Source organism: Empidonax traillii, unplaced genomic scaffold (genome assembly GCF_003031625.1).
Source record: "Empidonax traillii isolate 1590-97213 ecotype Southwest subspecies unplaced genomic scaffold, ASM303162v1 scaffold5:size3517227, whole genome shotgun sequence".
In the NCBI taxonomy this organism is placed as follows: Eukaryota; Metazoa; Chordata; class Aves; order Passeriformes; family Tyrannidae; genus Empidonax; species Empidonax traillii.
Genome location: NW_020955198.1, coordinates 1,082,743 through 1,101,656, shown reverse-complemented (window position 1 = coordinate 1,101,656; position 18,914 = coordinate 1,082,743). Strand labels below are relative to the sequence as shown.

Here is an 18,914-nt window from a genome sequence, read left to right as displayed (position 1 = left end):
TGGATCATTTGCTGTCTGTGCAATCATGCATAGAATGAGGCTTTCCCAATGGGTTATTCAGTTAGGATGTGAAGCAACCAGTGCTGAATGGCAGAATCCCTAATTCATCTGGACAAATAGGTAATGCCGAGAAGAAATTTGTCTCTAGTCTCTGCAAATCTTTTATTCACACTTTAATGAATCTTAGCTATTACATCTAAGAACGTTATTAGTGGCCGGGAAATTTTTCAGCTTCATCATGGGCTCCAGAATTAGTATTTGCTTTTCCCGTATCTAAATTTGCTGCTACTTAATTCCAAATGAACATTTGTTCCTCTGTTATACACCCAGGTGGGAAAAGAGGATTGAGCTATTCCTCTAACATCTCATTTAGCTCTCCAGAATTCCCTTTTCTTGTTTCATTTCCGCAAAGAACATGATATGCCATCAGCTTTTTCTATTTTATTGATTCCAAGCTGTGTGTTAGTTACCATTCACATCCTCCAACACCCTGGTCCTCTCAGTTGGTACAAATTATTTCTCTAAGTGGAGAAGAATCACTTGAAATGGCTGGAACCACTTGGTTGGCAGTACACCCCTCCTTGCCCAGGAACTTCACTACATTCCTTTCTACAGTACTGCTTCATGTCCTTCCCTCACTAAGACAATCCTTGATAACTGGGCGCATCTTTGCTCCTAAATGACTAAAATGTTTCCAGCTGGTTGCTCATCTCTCCCTGCTCATGCTGGGAAGGCTGCCTTTAATTAAGTGGAAGCCCAGGCCTCACCTTTGAATGTGGGATGTTCTCAGTGGGACACTGTGGGACACTGTGCTGGTCCCCATATAGTTCCTGCTGAGAACGAATGGTTCTCAGCATATGCTGGAAACAGATGGATATGAGATGCCAAGATGAGCCCACAGTGACCTGTACTACCATTCTGCTGCTTTTTCTGCCAGGACCTCAGAGGAGGCTGAGTTTTTCTGTCTGTTAAGGCAGCTAGCAGATCTAACAACTGGAACGAGCTGCATTCAATGGAGAGTCCAAGAAGGTGGAAAAATACTTGACAAAACAGAAAGAGCTTCTGCTCAGCCACATCTCACTCACCCGACATTGCGCACCAGGAATGTTGTCTCTGTGACACTGTGGACAGCACAGACAGGCAACTGGAGAGCAGCCGGGAAGGACAGGTGGAAGCGTGGAAGCACAGCGTGCAGGGTAACAGAGAACTCACCCTCGGCTTTCACAAAGCAGATGCTGTCTTCATACTCCCTCTGCACAGGAGAGCAAGGAGAGACAGTAGCTAGGTGGACTCCACCTTGCAGGTAGTGCAGCTCCACCCACGAGTACCCACCACCTACACCTCTGCAAGTGTTAGGGAAAAAAATATCAGCAACAGAGACACCAGTGGAGGCCTCTGTGCAGGACAGAGACTGTATGAATCACTTGGAAGAGGCAGGCATTGTGGAAGATACTCAGGCATACTCCTCACTCTGTGGGGGAACACACAAACACCCTCAGGGAGAGCAGCTGAAGGCCACATTTGTTTCACCTGATTTGTTTCAATGCAGATGGATTTCTTTCAGTATTTTCAAGATCCCAATTTAGCTGAACTGAAGCATGTACAACCTTTCTTTGAGCTCCATGAGCACAGAAATATTAGTCTTTGATTAAATGCTTTGTCAGCTGGAGACCCAAGCAGATAACGCACAACTTAAAGATGCAGTGTTGACAGCACTGTGTACAAACAGCCCCAGGACATCTGCTAAGTAGCTAAGATAGAAGGAATTGCAAGGTACATGTTTTCCATGCTTCCCATTTGTCACCCCACCTGAGTACCATTTATACAGGTAAGGAGCGACCTTGGGCACTGCAGCACACACAGTCCTTGCTCTGTCTAAGAAAGGCAGCCTTCTGCTTTAGCGATTGATGTGCTGCAGACAAACTATTCACTGAAAATGGAACAAGGCCAGTAGCTTATTTCATAAAGGGAACAGTGAACAGTCATCAAAAAATCATGATACTAAGAGAGCAGGGTACTGGGAATCTGTCCAATAATCACGCTTTATGTCTAGGACAGAGATCCACATCAAAGACATACAGCTGTTGACAAGAGCCAGAGATCAGCACTCAGAGACAAGACAGATACTACAAACAAGTTGAAAAGCAAGAAATGAGACTGGGTAAAAAGAATCATTCCTGTTAAAAATAAAGCATAACAAAACACAACCCTATCCAAAAAAAGGGAGGCCTTTGACATGCCCCCTATTGTAGGGGATTTGGGGTCTCCTGTAGTAAAGCAGAGTGTGAATCCCTCAACCTAAGGTTTTGTGCTAAAACCATACAGCTGAGGTTCCCTGGTATAAAACCAGGTGTGGCAGTTCAAGCACTTTATCTTATTGATTGCATGGCCAGAAGTAGAATGTGAAAAACTAAGAACACTTTTTGTGAGGATCCCTCTCATAACTACTGGCAAACTCTGCAGATAAGTCAGGATTAGGGCTTCCTCCGGTGATGAAGATGTGGGGAGAGCAGGAAGGTCACTCTGCCCACTCTTTCTATGTTAGAATGTTCCCCAAGGACTGATTCATTCAAGTGAAAACAAATGAGAAAGAACATGAGAGGCAGAGGCCCACTGCTGCCCCAGAAGGCAGACTGAACACTGGGAGCAGTTGTGACATTAGTGCTTTACCTTCTCACTGGGCCGGAAAACGATGGGCAGAGTTATGGACATTCCAGGGCTCAGAGTAATCGGCTGCGGAAAAACAGTGAAGAAGAATGGCGTAGGAGGACACCTAGATAACAACATCAAAACAAGAGATTTTGTCTTAGGGCATACAGCTGTTCTAGAGTTAGCAGAAAAGAGAACAAATAAACAAAACCTCCAGACCTCACAATTTAGAAGCACTTTACACACCTGACCCCAAGGGTACCTCAGTAGGAGAGTAGCAGAAAGAGGGGTAGAACCCAGGCATCCTGAAAACCCATTCCCAGCTCTCAGTACCTACCCCATCCTTGAACAGTGTTTTATGTTTTCAGGCCATGCAGTATGAGCAAAACACATTGGGCAGACATATTTGAGTTTCAGAGCAGGGAGGGTCACAGGGAGCACTGGAGTGGCTCAATATCCAGTGGGACCCCCGGGAGCAATGGTTTTAGGACACACTAGTGACTGGCTGGCATATATCCACAATTAAAATCTCACTAGACTGGAAATGCCTCACAGACAGAAGTATCAGCAAAACAGAATTTAAAAAAAGGCATTTCATTTAACACACTTCTGCCAGGAACAAGGGCTATGTTTCTGAATTAGCAGGTTTCTGTCCTGCTACGTAAGTGTGCACACGCTCCAGCACAGCACTCAAGGGGAGAGGGGGAAGGTGAGCCTGAGAAAAACTGTTGATGTAGCTGATACAGCAGGAGGGATGAAGATGCAGTGAGAGCATGAGGAGTACAAAGGACAAACAAACTTCCCACGCACCTGTAGCTCAGCTTCTGGGTTTTCTCATGAACATTTTTCAAGGTCAGGTGTCTGATCATCTCTTTTCCAAGTTCCCAGCCATGCCAAATGAGTGTTTCAGGCACCTCAATGCCCCAGAATATACATTTCTTCTTCTTTGCCTCTCTTGCAGACACCTTAGGACATAGTAGTAGGGAAGGGAGGAGAAATCACTCAAACAGCTGTTTCTCTGTGCTAAAGGTTTCTGACTGGATAAGGACGAGAGGAGCCACCCTGCGGCAAAACTCCAGGAGTCACCGAAAGCCCTGGTTCAGGAGTCCAGAGGGGACACCTCCTGGCCACAGCCCAAACAGCAGATACTAAATGGGGTGATGAACGAGGGAATCAAAGGCTAAACGTTTTCCTGTTTCTCTCCTCTCCCTGGCTGCCAGACAATCCACCCACTACAGTAGCACCCTTTGATCCTCCGTTCACCTTCCTGTCATAGCCACAGAACTTCAGAAAAGAGTCAGAGTTCTGGGGCTTGCCATGCCACTGAGCAAGCATCTAAGAAACAAGAGGAAAAAGTCCTCACCGATGCTGCTCCTGCGCCCAGAGAGCCTTTTTTGCCAAGTGCTGGGCTCTCCCAGAGACCCAGTGCCCCCTCCTCTGGCACAGGGTGTCACTGAGCCTCCTCCCGGCACGGACTGCTACAATGTGCCCCTTTGTGTCCCCATTTTGTCAGGTGAGAGCAGCCCTCTCCACAGACCACGCTGTCCTCATGACCTAGAGGTCATGACTCACAGCTTAGCCCCTGTGGCAGGGCTCTCCTCGGGGAAAGGAGAGGAGAGCAGAGCAGAGCAGAGCAGAGCAGAACAGCCCTGCCAACTATCGGGCCCACAGAGCCCAGTATGGCAAAGCCCTGCTTTGTAGCCTACCTGGCTCCCTAAAACCCCCTATGGATGACTGTGGCAGGGCCGTGTTCCCCCTAGCGAGCGTCTGTCCACTTCTCTGGGGCACGGCCCCCTCCCTTATCACCCCGCCTTGCCTCAGAGCAGAGCCCGCACGGCCAGCCCGACTCCCTCGAGCCCTACCCGGCTCCCTGAAGCACCGGGAGCTCGGGGCGCCGTCCCCGGCCGACCGCGGCTGCTCAGCGCCATGTGGGTCGGCCCGCGTTGCCATGGAGACCGGACGCTCCCGGAGCGACGACGGCGGCCGCCTCGGGTCAATCCGCGCGGGTTGCGGCGGCCGCCAGGGGGCGGCGGAGGAACGCGGAGAGCGGGGCAGACGGAGCGGGAGCGGGACAGGGAGCGGGGGGAGCAGGAGGGTAGCGGGGGCAGATGGAGGGGCAGGAGGGCAGGTGAGGGGTTCTCAAGGGTGCAACGGGGAGACGGGGAGCAGAGAAAGAGGAGGAGTCCAGAGGCAAGGAGATGGAGGGGGGAAACGAGTGGCAGACTGAGTGGGGCAGGCCATGCAGGGGTGTGGGAGAAAGCCCGGGGCAAGGGCTGTTGAGGAGGGGTGCAGGAGAGGGATACAGTGCAAAGCTGAGCCAGCAAAGTACGTGGGTTTGCGGTATGGATGGGTGAGGAGACTATGGACAAGGGGGCATGGTGTGCAACAGGCTGGAGAGTCATGCCATAGGGATGGGATGGCACCTTAACAGGTGCCAGGGGGCCAGGACACCCTGAGTTCCTTGAAGCACTGGTGACACAAGTAACAAGTTGGGATCATTGCCAAAAGAAGTTGTGGGGTCGAGACCAACAAACAGTCTGGGAAGCCCTGGCTGCATGGCCCTATCGGGTATCCCAGGTATCATTTCCATGGGGCACCACCACCACCACAGGAGAGTCGTACATCTTGCTAGTGCCCTGGATGACCCTCAAGGAGGTGGGACCCTCGTTTTCCGGGTTGAGAGGGACAGGTATCCTCTCCGGGGTGCACAGGCAGCAGTATGGTGCAGAGCAGGGCTGGCCTCATCCCGCAGCACGGAGAGGGTGCCAGAAGAGAGGCAGGAGGGAGATGCAGCTTTAATGGCATTTGTCGGTGTTTACAACATGAGTCATCCAGCTAAGCAGCCATAAATCAGCACCCCAACTCCTCCTGCATCAATTGTGTCCCCTCCTCCGTCCCCCCAGCACTGATGAGTGCCTGGCTCCTGCAGAAACAACCTCATAAATAACAGCAACAAAACAAACTCTTCTGCAGCCACAGCAGGCCTGAGTGTGCCAGGCGTGAGATGAACGCTTCCCATCCATCACTTTAATGATTGTACTCTGGAAATTAAACCTGTCACAGCCCATCAAGGTGAACGTTTTAAGTGTGTGACATGCCTTCAGCTCCCCTCCTCCTTCCTGGCACTTTGTTTTTTGTTGCTTTCCTTCTTGCCTTTTCCTTTCTGCCTCTACCATCCTTTGTGTCCAGCTCTATGCTGTGGTCCTCTCTGGTCTCCTGCTGAACAAGGCCCAGGTTGCACAGCTGAGGCTCCTGCAGCTGTTGGCTGGCATCTCCCAGCATCTCTGTGCCCAGTCTTATGTGCCTGCTGGGAGTGGGCACAGCTACCCTGGGGCAATGGGTCTCTCCTGCTCTGCTGTCCTCACAGGGTAATGGCAGGGAACTGTGTACCATCCTTTCATACTTCCCTCTCCCCTTCTCCTTTCCTGCCCTTTTTTTCCTCCTTCCCCACATTATTTCCTCTCCTTCTCCATGTTACACCAACTATCGCAGGCTCCTGGCACCTGGCTCCTGCTCTGGCTCACATCCGCCCCTTGGAGAATTCACTGCAGCCTCCCCAGAACCAGAGTTTCCCACCGGGCAGTGCCAAGGGTCTGGACACCTTCTGCGTGAACAGTGGTGCCCTACCATGCCCTAGGATGGATCGCTTGGGGACAGGAGATCTGGGCACCTAGGATGCCATTCACCCAGGGGGAAGCTGCTGAGCTACAAGCAGCCACAGCGGGTCACTATCTCCCCACACACAACTGTCATCCATCCATCCATCCATCCATCCATCCATCCATCCATCCATCCATCCATCCATCCATCCATCCATCCCCATACTTCTCTCTCCTATCATCTGCTTCCCTGGTCCATCCCTCTGTCCCAAAACCATCGTGCCTGTCTCTTTGCCCAGGGTAGTGGCCCCCAGCCACTGCAAGGCTTTTCCCAGCCCTGCAAGGTGTGACAGTGGTGCACCAATTCTTACCTGTCCCATCCATCACTGACCATCTGCCAAAGGTGACACAGGATTCCACGGAAACTGCTGCCCCTCGGCAATTCCCACCCCCACTGCAGGTCCCAGAGCAGGCAGCCCTCCCTGCCACCCCTAGTTAGGGACAGGGAAAAGAGAGGAGAGGACAGCAGGATGTGGGACAGGAGAGACATCATGGTCTGTCCAGGAATGGGACAGCCCAGTGCAGTCTGCCGCGCTCCTGCAGCACTGTGTGCACCAGGGCGGTGAAGTAAGGCTGTCCCCTCGGGCTGCCCCCGTGCCTTCACGGCTATCTCAGCACCCCGAGGTGAGACCCAATTAAGTGTGCAGGAGGCATAGGAGGTCTATAGTGTCTGCCAGGACCCTGCAGCATCCTGTGAGGACAAGCGCAGCCTGCTGAGTTGTGGGGAGCCAGTGCTTAACCCCAGTGTTCTAGGGGGGTTAAGAGGGTGTCGGTTGTCATTCTACCACCAGGGGTTGTTTTGAGTCCAGTCGGATCAGGCAGCATTACAAGAGCACCGTGAAACGAGCCCAGAAAGGAACTGAGAACTTTTCTTCACAGGACAGATAAATTCTGCTCTGCAAAGTGCAGACCCCACGAGGGATGCTGCCAGTGCAGAAGGAGGCAAGGCACGCTGGCAGGCAAGCTGGGAATGCTCCTTCCCAGCCTTTCATGTCACCAAGGGGAAGGGCAGCTGGCACCACCACACAGGGATGTGTTGCTCCAAGCGCTGTCAGATCTGCAAGGAAGTGGTGGTGCAGTCAAAGAAGGGTCCATGGTCTCCCTCTTCCACCTGTACGAGCAAGCTGCCAGCTGTGCAAGTTTGCTCTCTCCACCCTTTCCCCCAGGGACCCTGGCAGGACAGCAGAGTAGCAGGAGAGGGGCAGAGCCTCCCATCCCCTAAGGAAAAGCACAGGCATCCAGATAACATCTTTATAAAGGAGGGATGTGGGGACTCCTCCAGATACACACAGAGGAATATTTATGAGTTAAATAGGATCCAAACACACATAAGTTAAAGGGGGGCAGGTGCCCTGCACCCCCCCTGCTCCACCCAGGCACAGTCTGTGTCTGCCAGCAAAGATAACCCCCACAGCCCCACAGCCCAGCCCCTCTTCTTGGCTGGCTCCATCCATCTTTCACAACACAGAGCCGATCTTCCTCTCTGTGTCACCCACTTCATTCTCCTTCTCTTCCTCTTCCTCGCCCCCTGAGCAGGAGGAATCGGGGCCGTAGTTCAGCTCAGTAGTGCTGCAGCGCAGGAAGCCTGAGTCAGGGCTGTGCCCCATGAACTCGGGGCTTTTGGCAGCTTGTCCCTGGGGCTCACCGGGCAGCAGCTTCTCGCAGGTTTTGCTGAGCCCTCGTTGCTTGTCAGCCTCTGCCTCAGCCCCCTGCTCCTTCGCTTTGCGACTCCTTTTCCATTTCATGCGGCGGTTCTGGAACCAGATCTTCACCTGCCAAGGAAAAGCCCCCAGGGGAGAGAGTGTGTCCTCCACCCCATTCTGTCCCCACCCCTCCATCTTCCCTGCACAGAGGGTCCCCCCAAAGCCTCTCTGCTGTGGGGCATCCTGTGGTGCAACGGGTCTGTGCAAAGAGGCTGAGGTTGTCACGGGCAGAGGAATACTGGGGGACTGCTGCCTTCCCTCCATCCAGCCTCCACAGAATGGCCAAGGACACACACAGGGACATTTTCATTTTAGCCCCACAAAAACTCCCCTCCCACAGCATGCTGAGGGATGGGAAGGCTCTGAAACCCAAGTTGGGGGTGCTGGGTAAAAAGAGCAGTATTCTGGAGTGCCCTTCAAAAGAGAGAAGCCTGGAACCCACTAGGCAGGTCCCTACAGGAGATGCCCTGGAAGGGGCACTGATGGGAGCATTATGGTGTGGGGCTGATGGCATCAGCGTTGCCCATGACACTGACTTCCCTCACATACAGCTGCATGATGCTAGCTCAATCCCCCCAGGACCAAGGTACCTGTGTCTCGGTGAGCATCAGCGATGTGGCCACCTCAAAACGCTTGGGTCTGGACAGGTACTTGTTGAGCTTGAACTGGTTCTCCAGCTCCAGGAGCTGTTGGCTGGTGAAGGCTGTGCGGGGCCGGCGGCACTTCCCCATCAAGCCAGACTGTGGGGCAGCTGTGGAGCAGACAGTGAGTGGGAGTCAGAAGAGCAAGAGGGGGACATCCCCTCAGCAAACCCGGGATGAGGAGGAAGGTGTCTCCCATCCCAATAATGGCTTTATTGCCTGACTGATAGGAACCAGTGAGATAAGTTATCAGGCCTCAGTGTGCAACTACGATCAGTCCTGTGACTGAAATTAATCCTCTTTTTTTATTACTGGGCCGCACAGGTGGCAGCTCAACTGCCAGGGGCTGTAGTGGCAGGGCTGCCCAAGAGCCCCGCTATCTCACCCGCAGCCCTTGAAGGCAGTGCGGCACTGAACCAGGAGGCAGCGGGAACAAAGGGACCTTTGAGAGTCCAGCACGAGGTGGCTGCTGCGCTCTGTTTGATCCCTCCTTATCTCCTCTCCGATGGCTTTATTGTCCCCCCGGAGTTCAGCTTTAACTGCTTCTCCCACCACTGAAGCAGCAATCAAAACCAGGGGTTTGCAGTAAGGAGTAAAGTGCTGGAGCAGCGTGGGGGGCCACTAATGGGAAAGGTCCTTGGCACGTCCCTGCTGATGCGTCTCGGGGGGGTATGATGAAGCACTGTGGCTCCAGGGTGTTCCCTGCTTGGCAAGGGCCGCTCCTGCTCACCCACTTTGCTGGGCACAGGGCAGCATTCTTGTTATCTTCCCCAGATTCCAGCTTTGATCCCAACCTGCCCATCTCCTGAGGTGTCCACCAAGCCCTTCACAAACACGGCAGTGATGCACAAGGCAGGAATTTATGAAAGGGGCATTAACTGATCACAATCCAGATTTGATCCCAAATAGCTGAATGCTGGGTGGGATGGGTCAAACAGATAGAGCACAGGCTGGGCTGGGGCTATGCAAATTCCTTGTGAGAGCATGAGAGATACAACCCCTACTGTGCCTGTAGCCCCACAGTGCCAGGAGAGACAGCCTGTGGTATCCACCTTGCAGCTACTGGACAGTTATACTAGGGATTAAACAGAGACATGCTGTGCCAAAGGCTCTCACACATGCAGTGCATTATTTTGCATACAAAACATATTCAAGGCTAAAACCAAATGAGAGGCTCAAAGGATTTCCAGGACAAATACGAATGTCACATAAAAGATGGCTCAGCTCTGCAGATTTTGGCAGCCGTCTGGGCTCTGGCTGGCTGTGGATGCTCTGGCTGCACAAATCCTCAATGGAGACATGGGACCAAATAGACCTGAAAAGGCTCCCTTTGGCTAGGGAAAGGAGGTGTTATAGGAACTAACATCTGCAGGGATGGGGCAGCCCAAGCCAACACCCTTTGCAACTCCTTAATGAGGGAAAGGGCAGAGATGCATCGGAAAGAACCAGAGAAGAAATTCATTCAGTTTGTGTTGGTGGGAGACACAAAGCAGTCCCAGGCAGTGTCCAGCAGCCCAATGACTGGCTTCAAGCAAACCCCCTTTGCTGACAGAGACAGGAGGGTGGCTGGAGCACCTGGTGCTCCAAGTCCCTTCCTGAAGCAGGGGCTGCACTGCATGGGCTGGCCATACTGGGTCAGGGAAGGGTCCCTCTGAGCAGTTCCTCTTTCTGGGCATGGCCTGTAGAGGATGTTTTGGGGAAAGAGAACAGAAGAGGGTGTTTCCACATCTCAACATCCAGTAATACAGGAGTCCTCTACTTTTTGGAGCTGAAGGGTCCAGGTGTGAATAAATATCATATTCCCAGTCTGAATTCCCCACTCCATAGCAGAGAGCCCAGGACTCAGCTCCTAGGGCATTGAGTCCTGGCCCCAGAGAGCACAGAAATCCTTCAGACCACCCTAAAAGGCTCCTCTGTGCACCCTCTTGGGAGGTCATATATGGCCAGACTACAACCACATGTAGGAAGGAGTGGAGGCACAGAAGTCTCATCCCCAAAGCAGTGCAGGTCTTTCCAGATTCAGAGGAGGCTGGAAGGCAGCTTGTTTTATTTAACAACACCCCCTCAAGCAACTCACTCCTCTCCAGGTAAGGTGCTAAGGACTGTGTGGTCTAGCAGGGAAAAGAACAGAAAGTTTGCCCCAAAGTCAAATAAATCCAAATGGGATGTAACCCAAATGACTACCAATGCAGGGGACTGACTGCTGGACCATGGTCTGTCTGCCAGTTCCCATTTCTCCTTCTTAGTGTCCAATTCAGGCTCAGTGCAGTGGTGTACATTATAAACATTGTACAGACCCTGACTTCCTTGGAAACCCACCCTGTCTCCTGCCCCAGCGCTGACAAGAAAAACCCAACCCTCAAACCCCTCTCTAGTGTTGTCATACAGTTCAAGCCACCACCACTAGTCCAAAGGCCAACCTACAGAGGTTGCTGGCCACCTAACCTGTGACATCCTCTGACAACACACTCTACAGCAGCTATTATTATCCATCATCAGTGCTCCCCACCAAGATTTGTTCAAGATTTGGCCTGCAGATAAGGTGGGCCAAACCCAAACCAACACAGCTGACCTTCAGCCACCCACAGTAGCAGGTCATCATGGACCTGAAAGAACAACATCTTCGGCCTCAGCTCTGCTGTTAGCTTACCTGAAGGGCTCTGGCTCCTTTATGTAGGGAGACTATGGAGGAAGAGGGTCTGCAGTTTCTCACTGGGGAAGGAGCAAAGGCAGGAGGAAGTGGAGACTGAAATGAAGTAGGGAATGAAGCAGGTTCCAGTTTTCCATGAAAAGAGGAGACAATGCCTTGTGGCTGCTGGTAGCTCCAGCCTGTCCTGCCAGTGTGCTTTGTGGAATCCTGTCCCTCCCTGTCCTATGGCAGGCTGTCACATTGACGTGAACAGAATCCTCCTGAGGGATGCATAGAAAGCATCCCCCCAGCGCCTACCTTCTCCAGTCAGTGTCAGCTGAGCTATGAACCCATTCCCATCACAACCAACATCCCATAGAAAGACTAACCCTTTGGGAAGGCTCTCCCCCTTATCCAGCTCCTACCAGAAGACCACTGAGTGCCCCAGCATCACACCTTTGCTTGCCAAAGGATTTACTATCTGCTCAACCACCTCCTTCAGCACTACATCCAAGATCAGAGCTTGTCTCAACATCCGTTCAGCCTGGCAGGGCTTGGACCCCTTGATGGGTGCCTGGCATTTGTCTGAAGTATCAGTAGACAAACTGCTTGGCCTGTGGCTGGGAATACCCTCTGAGTCTGAGGCCAGGAGCTTTACAGGGCAGCTGCCTCCTGGATAATTAGATAAAGCTTATAAAGAATTGTTGGTTTATTTGACACAGTTCCGTCTACTTGATAACAAGGGTAATCCTAGGTTGATATTAACTCACTTGGTTTTAATTTGGTTTGTTTAGCTATAGTTCACTTAACTTTGTGTGCTGGCAGATAAAGGAGAGGAAATTAGCACCCTGACTGCTTTGGAGGTGTTTCTCCAGACGTCAGAGCTGGAAGGAAAAGAGGTGGTCTCATCAGCATCAGGGCCATCACCACGGGCTCCTCCTGGCCTGTCAGCAGCTCTGGCCATTATCCATGGGGCAATATGTGTAAGGGCACTTGCTATCTGTACTACCCCCTTGCTTGCTCCACAATTGAACCTTGATTGCTGCTTGCCAGCTGTTTCCCAGCATATATTTCCTGCTGACACCAGACCACTGTGCACCTGGTGAGCCTTGGAAGGCGTTAATTTTTGAAGGCATTTGATAAGACTTAACCTGTCCCCTCTCCTAGCTCAGAACAACCCATCAGCAAGCTCTCTGCCACCATGGGCAGGATCTGACTTGGGCTCCAGGCCATCAAGGTGGTGAGTAGGCGATGCAGGGAAGCTGTGTGCAGGGAAAGCCATCTAAGCACCAGGTCCCCAGTGGAAACCCTTTGCTCTGAGTCAACAGCTGTATGCCACTGCTCCACTCCTACAGCTCTTGGTTGAGGTGGGTCTCTGTACTTGGCTCCCACTGCTGCATTTCCACACTGGTAACTAGAGCAAATGAATCACAGCTCACAGAAAAACTAATAGGTACAGCACTCTAGTGCCAGATGTTACCTCTGTGCAGTTCAGGAGGTGCTCAAAGCCCTCCCTCGACAGGGACCCAGCCTGGGGATAGCGAAGCCTGGGCAGGCAGCATCCCTGACATCTGCAGCAAGGGCATGCCTGCTCCTGCACCCAGGCCTTCCCACAACCCTCTCAGTCCGCACTGCAGCAGAGGCAGCCAGGCACTGCATGCAGCTCTGCACCAGCAGCCAGGAAGGAAAGCACAGCACCCGCTTGCCTCACAGCAGGAGCACTGCTCTGAGCAGTCCCAGCACCCAAGCCCAGGCCAGGTTCCGGAGGGTACCATCTCAGACTGTCTCCCTGGCATCCTACCTCCCCATACACAGGTGAGAGCAGGGACAATGTGTGCAATGCATGCCCACAGAGCTTGTGGCTTCAGTTCATGGGCTGTCCCACTCCTTCCCCCTGACTGTCCTCAGGAGACCAAACTAGACCATGCCTACAAAACTTCTCTACACCCGCAGCTAAAGAAAGAATTTATTCCAGAATGAAGTCTGGAATTCCCTATAAATAAATCACAAGGAATGATCCATAACATGTCCTAGGAAGCTTTCAGATTAATCTCTTACTGCTGTGAGAGCATTAAACATGACCAGCACCAGAAGTGTGGACACTTGTACTCAGTCCCTCTGGAAACTTCAGCCAGGCAGGTCTGTCCATCTGTCTGTCTAGGCTGGATGGTAGGATGGGGACTCCCAGAAAACCACAGGCAGCCCAGGAGCCCTGTGCCAACAATGTGAGGCTACAGCCCAGTCCACCACCCTTCTCAGAGAGATGAGGAAGGGCCGTGGAAGCAGCACGTTAGGCAAGAGCCCCTTCCAGTCCCTACACCATGGCCAACACACTGGGCAGTATGAGGCCAGACACAGTCATAAAATGCAGCTGGGACCAGCACTGGTGAGTATAAGGACAAGGTAAAGGAATCTGATTTCAGAGCTTCAGAGAGCCCACCAAGAGCAAGGGCTGAGGACACACTTGACAATCATGATGTTCCCAATGGACTAAAACAAGGATCTGAAGATGGGTGAGGTTCTGTCCTGCACAGCAGAAGAACCACTGGAATACTAAACAGGACACTCCAGGGGCAAAGAGACCCCACTGCAAAGGGCTCCCCAGAACTGTGGGCAAACACATTTTAGTAAAGATATGGATTGAGGCAGTGGTCACTCTGACTTAAAAACCTACATCTTTGTCAGCTTTTGCTCCATCCTTGTTACACCCTCATGTGTCTACATTGTTTTGGTTACTCCAAAACGCACTCAAGTAATACTTGAGTCAGAGATTGCTTTTCTTCCCTCTGAGCTTCCATAGGAGCCCTGTTCAGTGCTTTCCACAATATCCATTGACATTCTGTTCCAGTGCATTCTGCACAGCCCAAAACCTCTCTCCACACGCTGTTCTCATGCCCATAATTTGACAATTGTCTCCTTCCGGTAAGGTTTTGGATATAACCAGCAGTGGAGCAGAACCTGCAATTGAGAGGAATAGGGCTGATGCACAAATACCTCTATGTTATCCCAGCCAGAAGCTGCACTCAGGGCCACAGGAGCAGATGCAGTGATGTGTTCCCATCCTGGTGAAACACAGTCCTGCATTGAGCCACAGAATGCTGAGACACAACAACAGACTCAGACCTTGCAAGGATAGCATGGCCTCTGCAGAAGAGCAGGACTGTGCTTCATCACCTAACAAATAGAGATTTCTTTTTTCTTAATGACATGCTTAAAGAGCACATACAGCCCATAGCACCAGAAGCTTACTTCAGACCTTTAGATTCACAAATGTATGTAAACTAAAGCCCAGGGAAAGGGAAACCGAACGGGGAAGAAAACAGTTTGCTTCCCTTCAACCTGTCCAGGAGTAATTTGAGGAAGGAGCAACAAATGGGACCTTTGATGTTAATTCTCCATTTTTGTACTATTATGCATCCAGCCAGTTTATTAATTACTTTCCTAGCCTTGTTTTTAATTACTACTATTTTGTAAAGGGGCTCCCAGGTTATTAAGACACTACACTCAGCTAACAAATCCGGATACTCTGCCAGGGGGCTATTAACCAGGCACTCTTAGTTTACAGGCCATCTTTGCACTAATCACCAGATCTCTGATCACTGCAAGAACAGGGTAGGGTCCAAGTCACACTGCCAGGGATGCCAGTGGCAGTCCCCAACAGGACAAGAGTCTGGAGCCTTGTGCCGTCCGTGCCCCGCAGGACCCTTCCCACCCGTGGCCCACCGTTGCAATGCAGGATCCGGCGGCTTCCGCAGCCCTGGTCGTACCCACCAGGAGGGACCGGGGCAGGGCTAGAGCCGAGCACATTGCCGGGCCGCCCGGCTACCGCAGCTGCCGCCGGCCAATGGATTCACCAGCCCCTCGCCCCCACGAGCCGAGCACGGCGGCGGGCAGAACCCGGAGCCCCTGGTCGCTCCCCAGGGGAGCCCGGTCTGGCAGCGCATCCCGCGCGTTCGTTCCCAACCACAGCAGGCGGAATTTATTCGTTTTCAAGTGCAGGTTCTGGCCGCCTCTTCTTCATTTTCGTTTTCTTCCCGCCACGGCGGAGCCCAACGAGCCCGCGGCGGCCGTGCGGGACAGGCAGGCGGGCTCGGAGCGGTTCGGCTCTGCCGGCAGCGGCGCGGGCAGAGCCCCTCCGGACTGTTCCGCAGCACCGCGCCGGCATAAGGCAAGACTTTGCCCTTCGGATGGGTTTCCCGGGGCCCCGCAGCCTCCGGCGAGTCATGTTATCCCCAGCAGTGGGACCCACAACCCTGCCGGGCTGGGAGCGGGTCTAGGCACTGAAAGAACCCCGCATAGGGGTCCCGACCCGAACCGCCGGGGAGCCTCGAAAGGGCGGATTCGGAAAACCTCAGTCCTCGGTTCCCTAAAGGACCTGCACCCCGATATATTGGCGGAGACCCCCGGGGACTGGAAGGGGCGAGAGTCGTGTTCAGCCTGACGGGAGAGTCGGTCCCCGGGTCACTCACCGTGGAAGTCGGACAGCCTCGGCACCACCATCCCGGCTCGGATCCAGTGCTCCAGTGGGAAGGAGCCGGCCATGGCCGCCTTCAGGTGCTCCGCGCCGGCCGGCGGCAGGTGAGGGATGCCGGAGTAGGCGAAAGCGGGGTGCTGGCCCCCCAGGGTAGGGAGGGGATACACGGCGGGCGGGTACAAGGCCGGCAGGGCGCCGAGCCCAGGGCCGGAAAGGTGCAGCAAGCCGGGCTTGGGGAGGAAGCCGGCCGGGGCGAGCGGCGCTGCAGCCGGGGGCGCCCGCGGTGAGGGGGTATCGGAGCGCCCGGCGGGGCCAGGGCTCACCGCGGGGCTCGCGGGGCTCAGCCCCGACGGTGAGGCGCTCCGCGCCGGCTCTTCGGCCAGGAGCGCCTCGATGCGAAAGTTTTGGGACTTCTCCATGGGCTTGTGCATAGCCCTAAGCCGTGCGGAGCCGCCGAGCTCCCGAGCGCCCCGCTGCTCCCCTGCCAGGGCACAGCCCGGCCGGCCAGCCCCGGGCCAGCCCCGGCACCGGCGGGCATCCACCCGCAGGGCCCCGCCGCGCCGCGCTCAGCGCGGCTGCCCTCGAGGGCAGCCCTCCTCTCCACTCCGCCTCCCGGGCACTCGCTCGCCCGCCGGCACCGGGGGTTGTTTTAACGCCCCCTCCACTTGCCCCAGCTCCCCATTGGCTCCGCTCCGGCCCCCCGCCCCGCCGGCCCGGCCGCCCTCCCCACCGGCCGCCCTCCTCCGGCTTCCTTAACTCCTCAGCACATGCCAGGGCCTGACTCTGCCCCTTCCTGAGCCTCGTAGTCCAGCCCAGCCCCTTCACAATCCGGGGTCCCCCAATCTGAAGGACCCAGCATCTACGGCACTGAATCCATCATCCTGATCCAGAGCCCTGTGGCAGAGAAGCAAGTCTGTGGTTGCAGCGGCTGCAGGAGACCTGGAGAGACTAGACAGACTTCAGCATGTGTAGATAAAGCCCTGCTGGGCTCCAGTGAAGCCCTCAGGCACTTGGAGGGCAGAATCCTGGCTGGAAGGGCAGAAGAGGCAGTTGCTCACTAGCAGGCTCCTCTGCACCCGTGCACTGGGGATCACCACCTGAGAAGGTGGGAGAGGAAAGCCTTGGCTGATCTGGGAACTGATCTGTGGGTAAACAGGAGCAGAGCTGGCCCAGACCTCATAGCACTGGCCTTCAGGCAGGGGCAGAGTGTATGCGAGTGTATCAGTGATCTCTGCCACTGAGGATCTATGCCTGTGTGTCTCTGGGTCCCACTTTTTTGTGTTCTGCTGACACAGTGAGACAAGTCTCTGCTTGCTGGTGCCCAATGGCATGTTGTCCTGCTCTTAGGAAGAGAAGTAAGACAGCTACTGTTGTCCTGCCTAAATGTTATAGTGGCTAAAGGGAGTTCTCACTCCTGCATTTCTTTTCCCTTCATCATTTCCAGCGCTGCTCTATTCCCTGAGGAAGAGATGGGTCTATTCCACTGTATCCTGTGTCTCACAGAGGCTGCAAGCAGATGCCCAGAGAGGAGGAAGGCAGGGGCACATGGGGCCTTCCTCAGCCTCCTTCTTTGCTCAGTAACCCCAGGGACTTCTCTACCCTGTGCCCATACAACCTGCTGATCTCCCTGCACATACATCGTCCTGTTGCAGGGAGCTTCAAAGCTCCCAAGTGTGCAACAACTTCCTCCTTCCATTTTCTGAGTTTAGCCTCAAACAGCTTCACTGGGCGGTCCAAAATCCTTATGTAAGAACAGACACACAACAGCCCTTTTCCAGATGCCTTTCTGGGAGAGAGGAGGGCAGAAATCAGCCACATGGACAGTCTAGAGCTGGATTTTCTCAGATGGGGATTTTGGGTGCATGTCACCCCACAGCAACACCCCCAATTTAGACAGAGGGTACCAAAGGTGGAACAGTGTTCCTTTCCACCTCTACTCAGCTGTGCCTGCTGCTCTACCCTCTCCACCATCAGGGAAGTTGTAGGGACCCTCCTCCTTCCTTCCCCCCCCAGTCCATCCCCCTCCAATTTCCCAGGACAGAAACCAACATCCCTGCCAAGCAAAAGGAGACCAAGCCCTTTCTCTCTCCTCCCAGTGTAAGTAGCCAGCACTGCCAAGCATCAGGCACGGACAGGACAAGATCTGGGGAGGAATGGAGCAGATTGACTCCCAAGCAAAGGGAAAAACTGCAAAAAATATCCAGGGAACAGAGATCACAGTGGAAGTAGGACAACTCTTCCACTGCAGGTCAGTAGCCTGCACTGGTGACAGTGACAAGGGGGAAGCCATCACTTCCTTATCTGAGTCCCCAGGACTGACTCTGAGGATTGCAATGGCTTGTTAGCTCTACACAGGGAACTGACTTCGAGACCCAGGGCAAAGACTGGGGCACTGGGTGGAAATAAAGAAAAATACCAATAAAGAAATGTAGGAAAATGATGGAAGGAATTCCCTCCTCCAAGTGAAGACACTTGGTCTAGACACTGGAACCCTGCAAGAGGGTTGTCCAGGACTGGAGCAGCTGGCGCACAGCCCATGCCATGGGTTGTGCACAGGAGAGCCAGGCTGGATGGTGGACAGCAGAAGGGGCAGGATGCAAGGCAGTGATAGATGCTAGGGTGCTGATGAGTTCACAGTCTTCAGGGCCGTTAATCAGATCAGAGCTGGATTAAGGTGTCCAAGGTCTGATTAGCTTCATTTCCCGCCTCAGGAAGGAGGGAACTCTCTTCCCCATCCATCAGATCCTCTGGTGACAGTTCACCTGTTTGCTAACTAGATCTGAGGACTGTAATAAGTGAACTTGACTATGGCCTGGCCCCTTACCTCTGCCCAGCATTCTTCTTCCACAAGAAGGTCTAAGGCAACCTTGAACATCAGCCATGGGTGGCAGACCCCAAGATACCAGCCAGAGAGACAGATCATTCCCCCAGCCTGTGGGTTCAGAGCACTATGGAGAGAAGCTGTCCTAAGAAACCACCCCAGTTTAGGATGAGGTGGAGTTTAAGGCAGGATGTTCCCAGTCAGCACCATATTTCTCCCAGTTCCACCACAGATCACCTTGTGCTGTTACCCCATGGCCTCCTTTGCTCACCCCATGGTAGCACAGCCCTCCCAAGGTCTGTGAAACTGGCCAGCACACACTACCTTGCCGCTGAGGA

The 18,914-nt window shown here is 53.7% G+C and overlaps 1 protein-coding gene across 7 annotated transcripts in view; it reads right to left on the bottom strand.

The window, feature by feature from the left end:
- The window catches only part of CFAP65 (cilia and flagella associated protein 65), a 42,177-nt gene extending 26,169 nt beyond the window's left edge, over positions 1 to 16,008 (bottom strand). For 2 of the 7 annotated variants that reach the window (XR_003570681.1, XM_027879067.1), the window contains exons 1-6: positions 15,776 to 15,839; positions 6,890 to 6,894; positions 4,512 to 4,545; positions 3,460 to 3,614; positions 2,671 to 2,773; positions 1,086 to 1,252 (exon numbers count right to left, since the gene is read on the bottom strand). Coding sequence is in view for 6 of the 7 variants with exons in the window: in XM_027879067.1 (XP_027734868.1) it covers positions 1,086 to 1,252; positions 2,671 to 2,773; positions 3,460 to 3,614; positions 4,512 to 4,545; positions 6,890 to 6,894; positions 15,776 to 15,823 (512 nt within the window). In the remaining variant the exon portion in view is untranslated. Of the gene's footprint in view, positions 1 to 1,041; positions 1,253 to 2,670; positions 2,774 to 3,459; positions 3,615 to 4,511; positions 4,580 to 6,889; positions 6,895 to 15,775 lie in introns of those variants that run through there. The other 5 variants (XM_027879088.1, XM_027879079.1, XM_027879106.1 and 2 more) reach the window with 4 other exon arrangements.
- Positions 16,009 to 18,914: the final 2,906 nt, after the last annotated feature.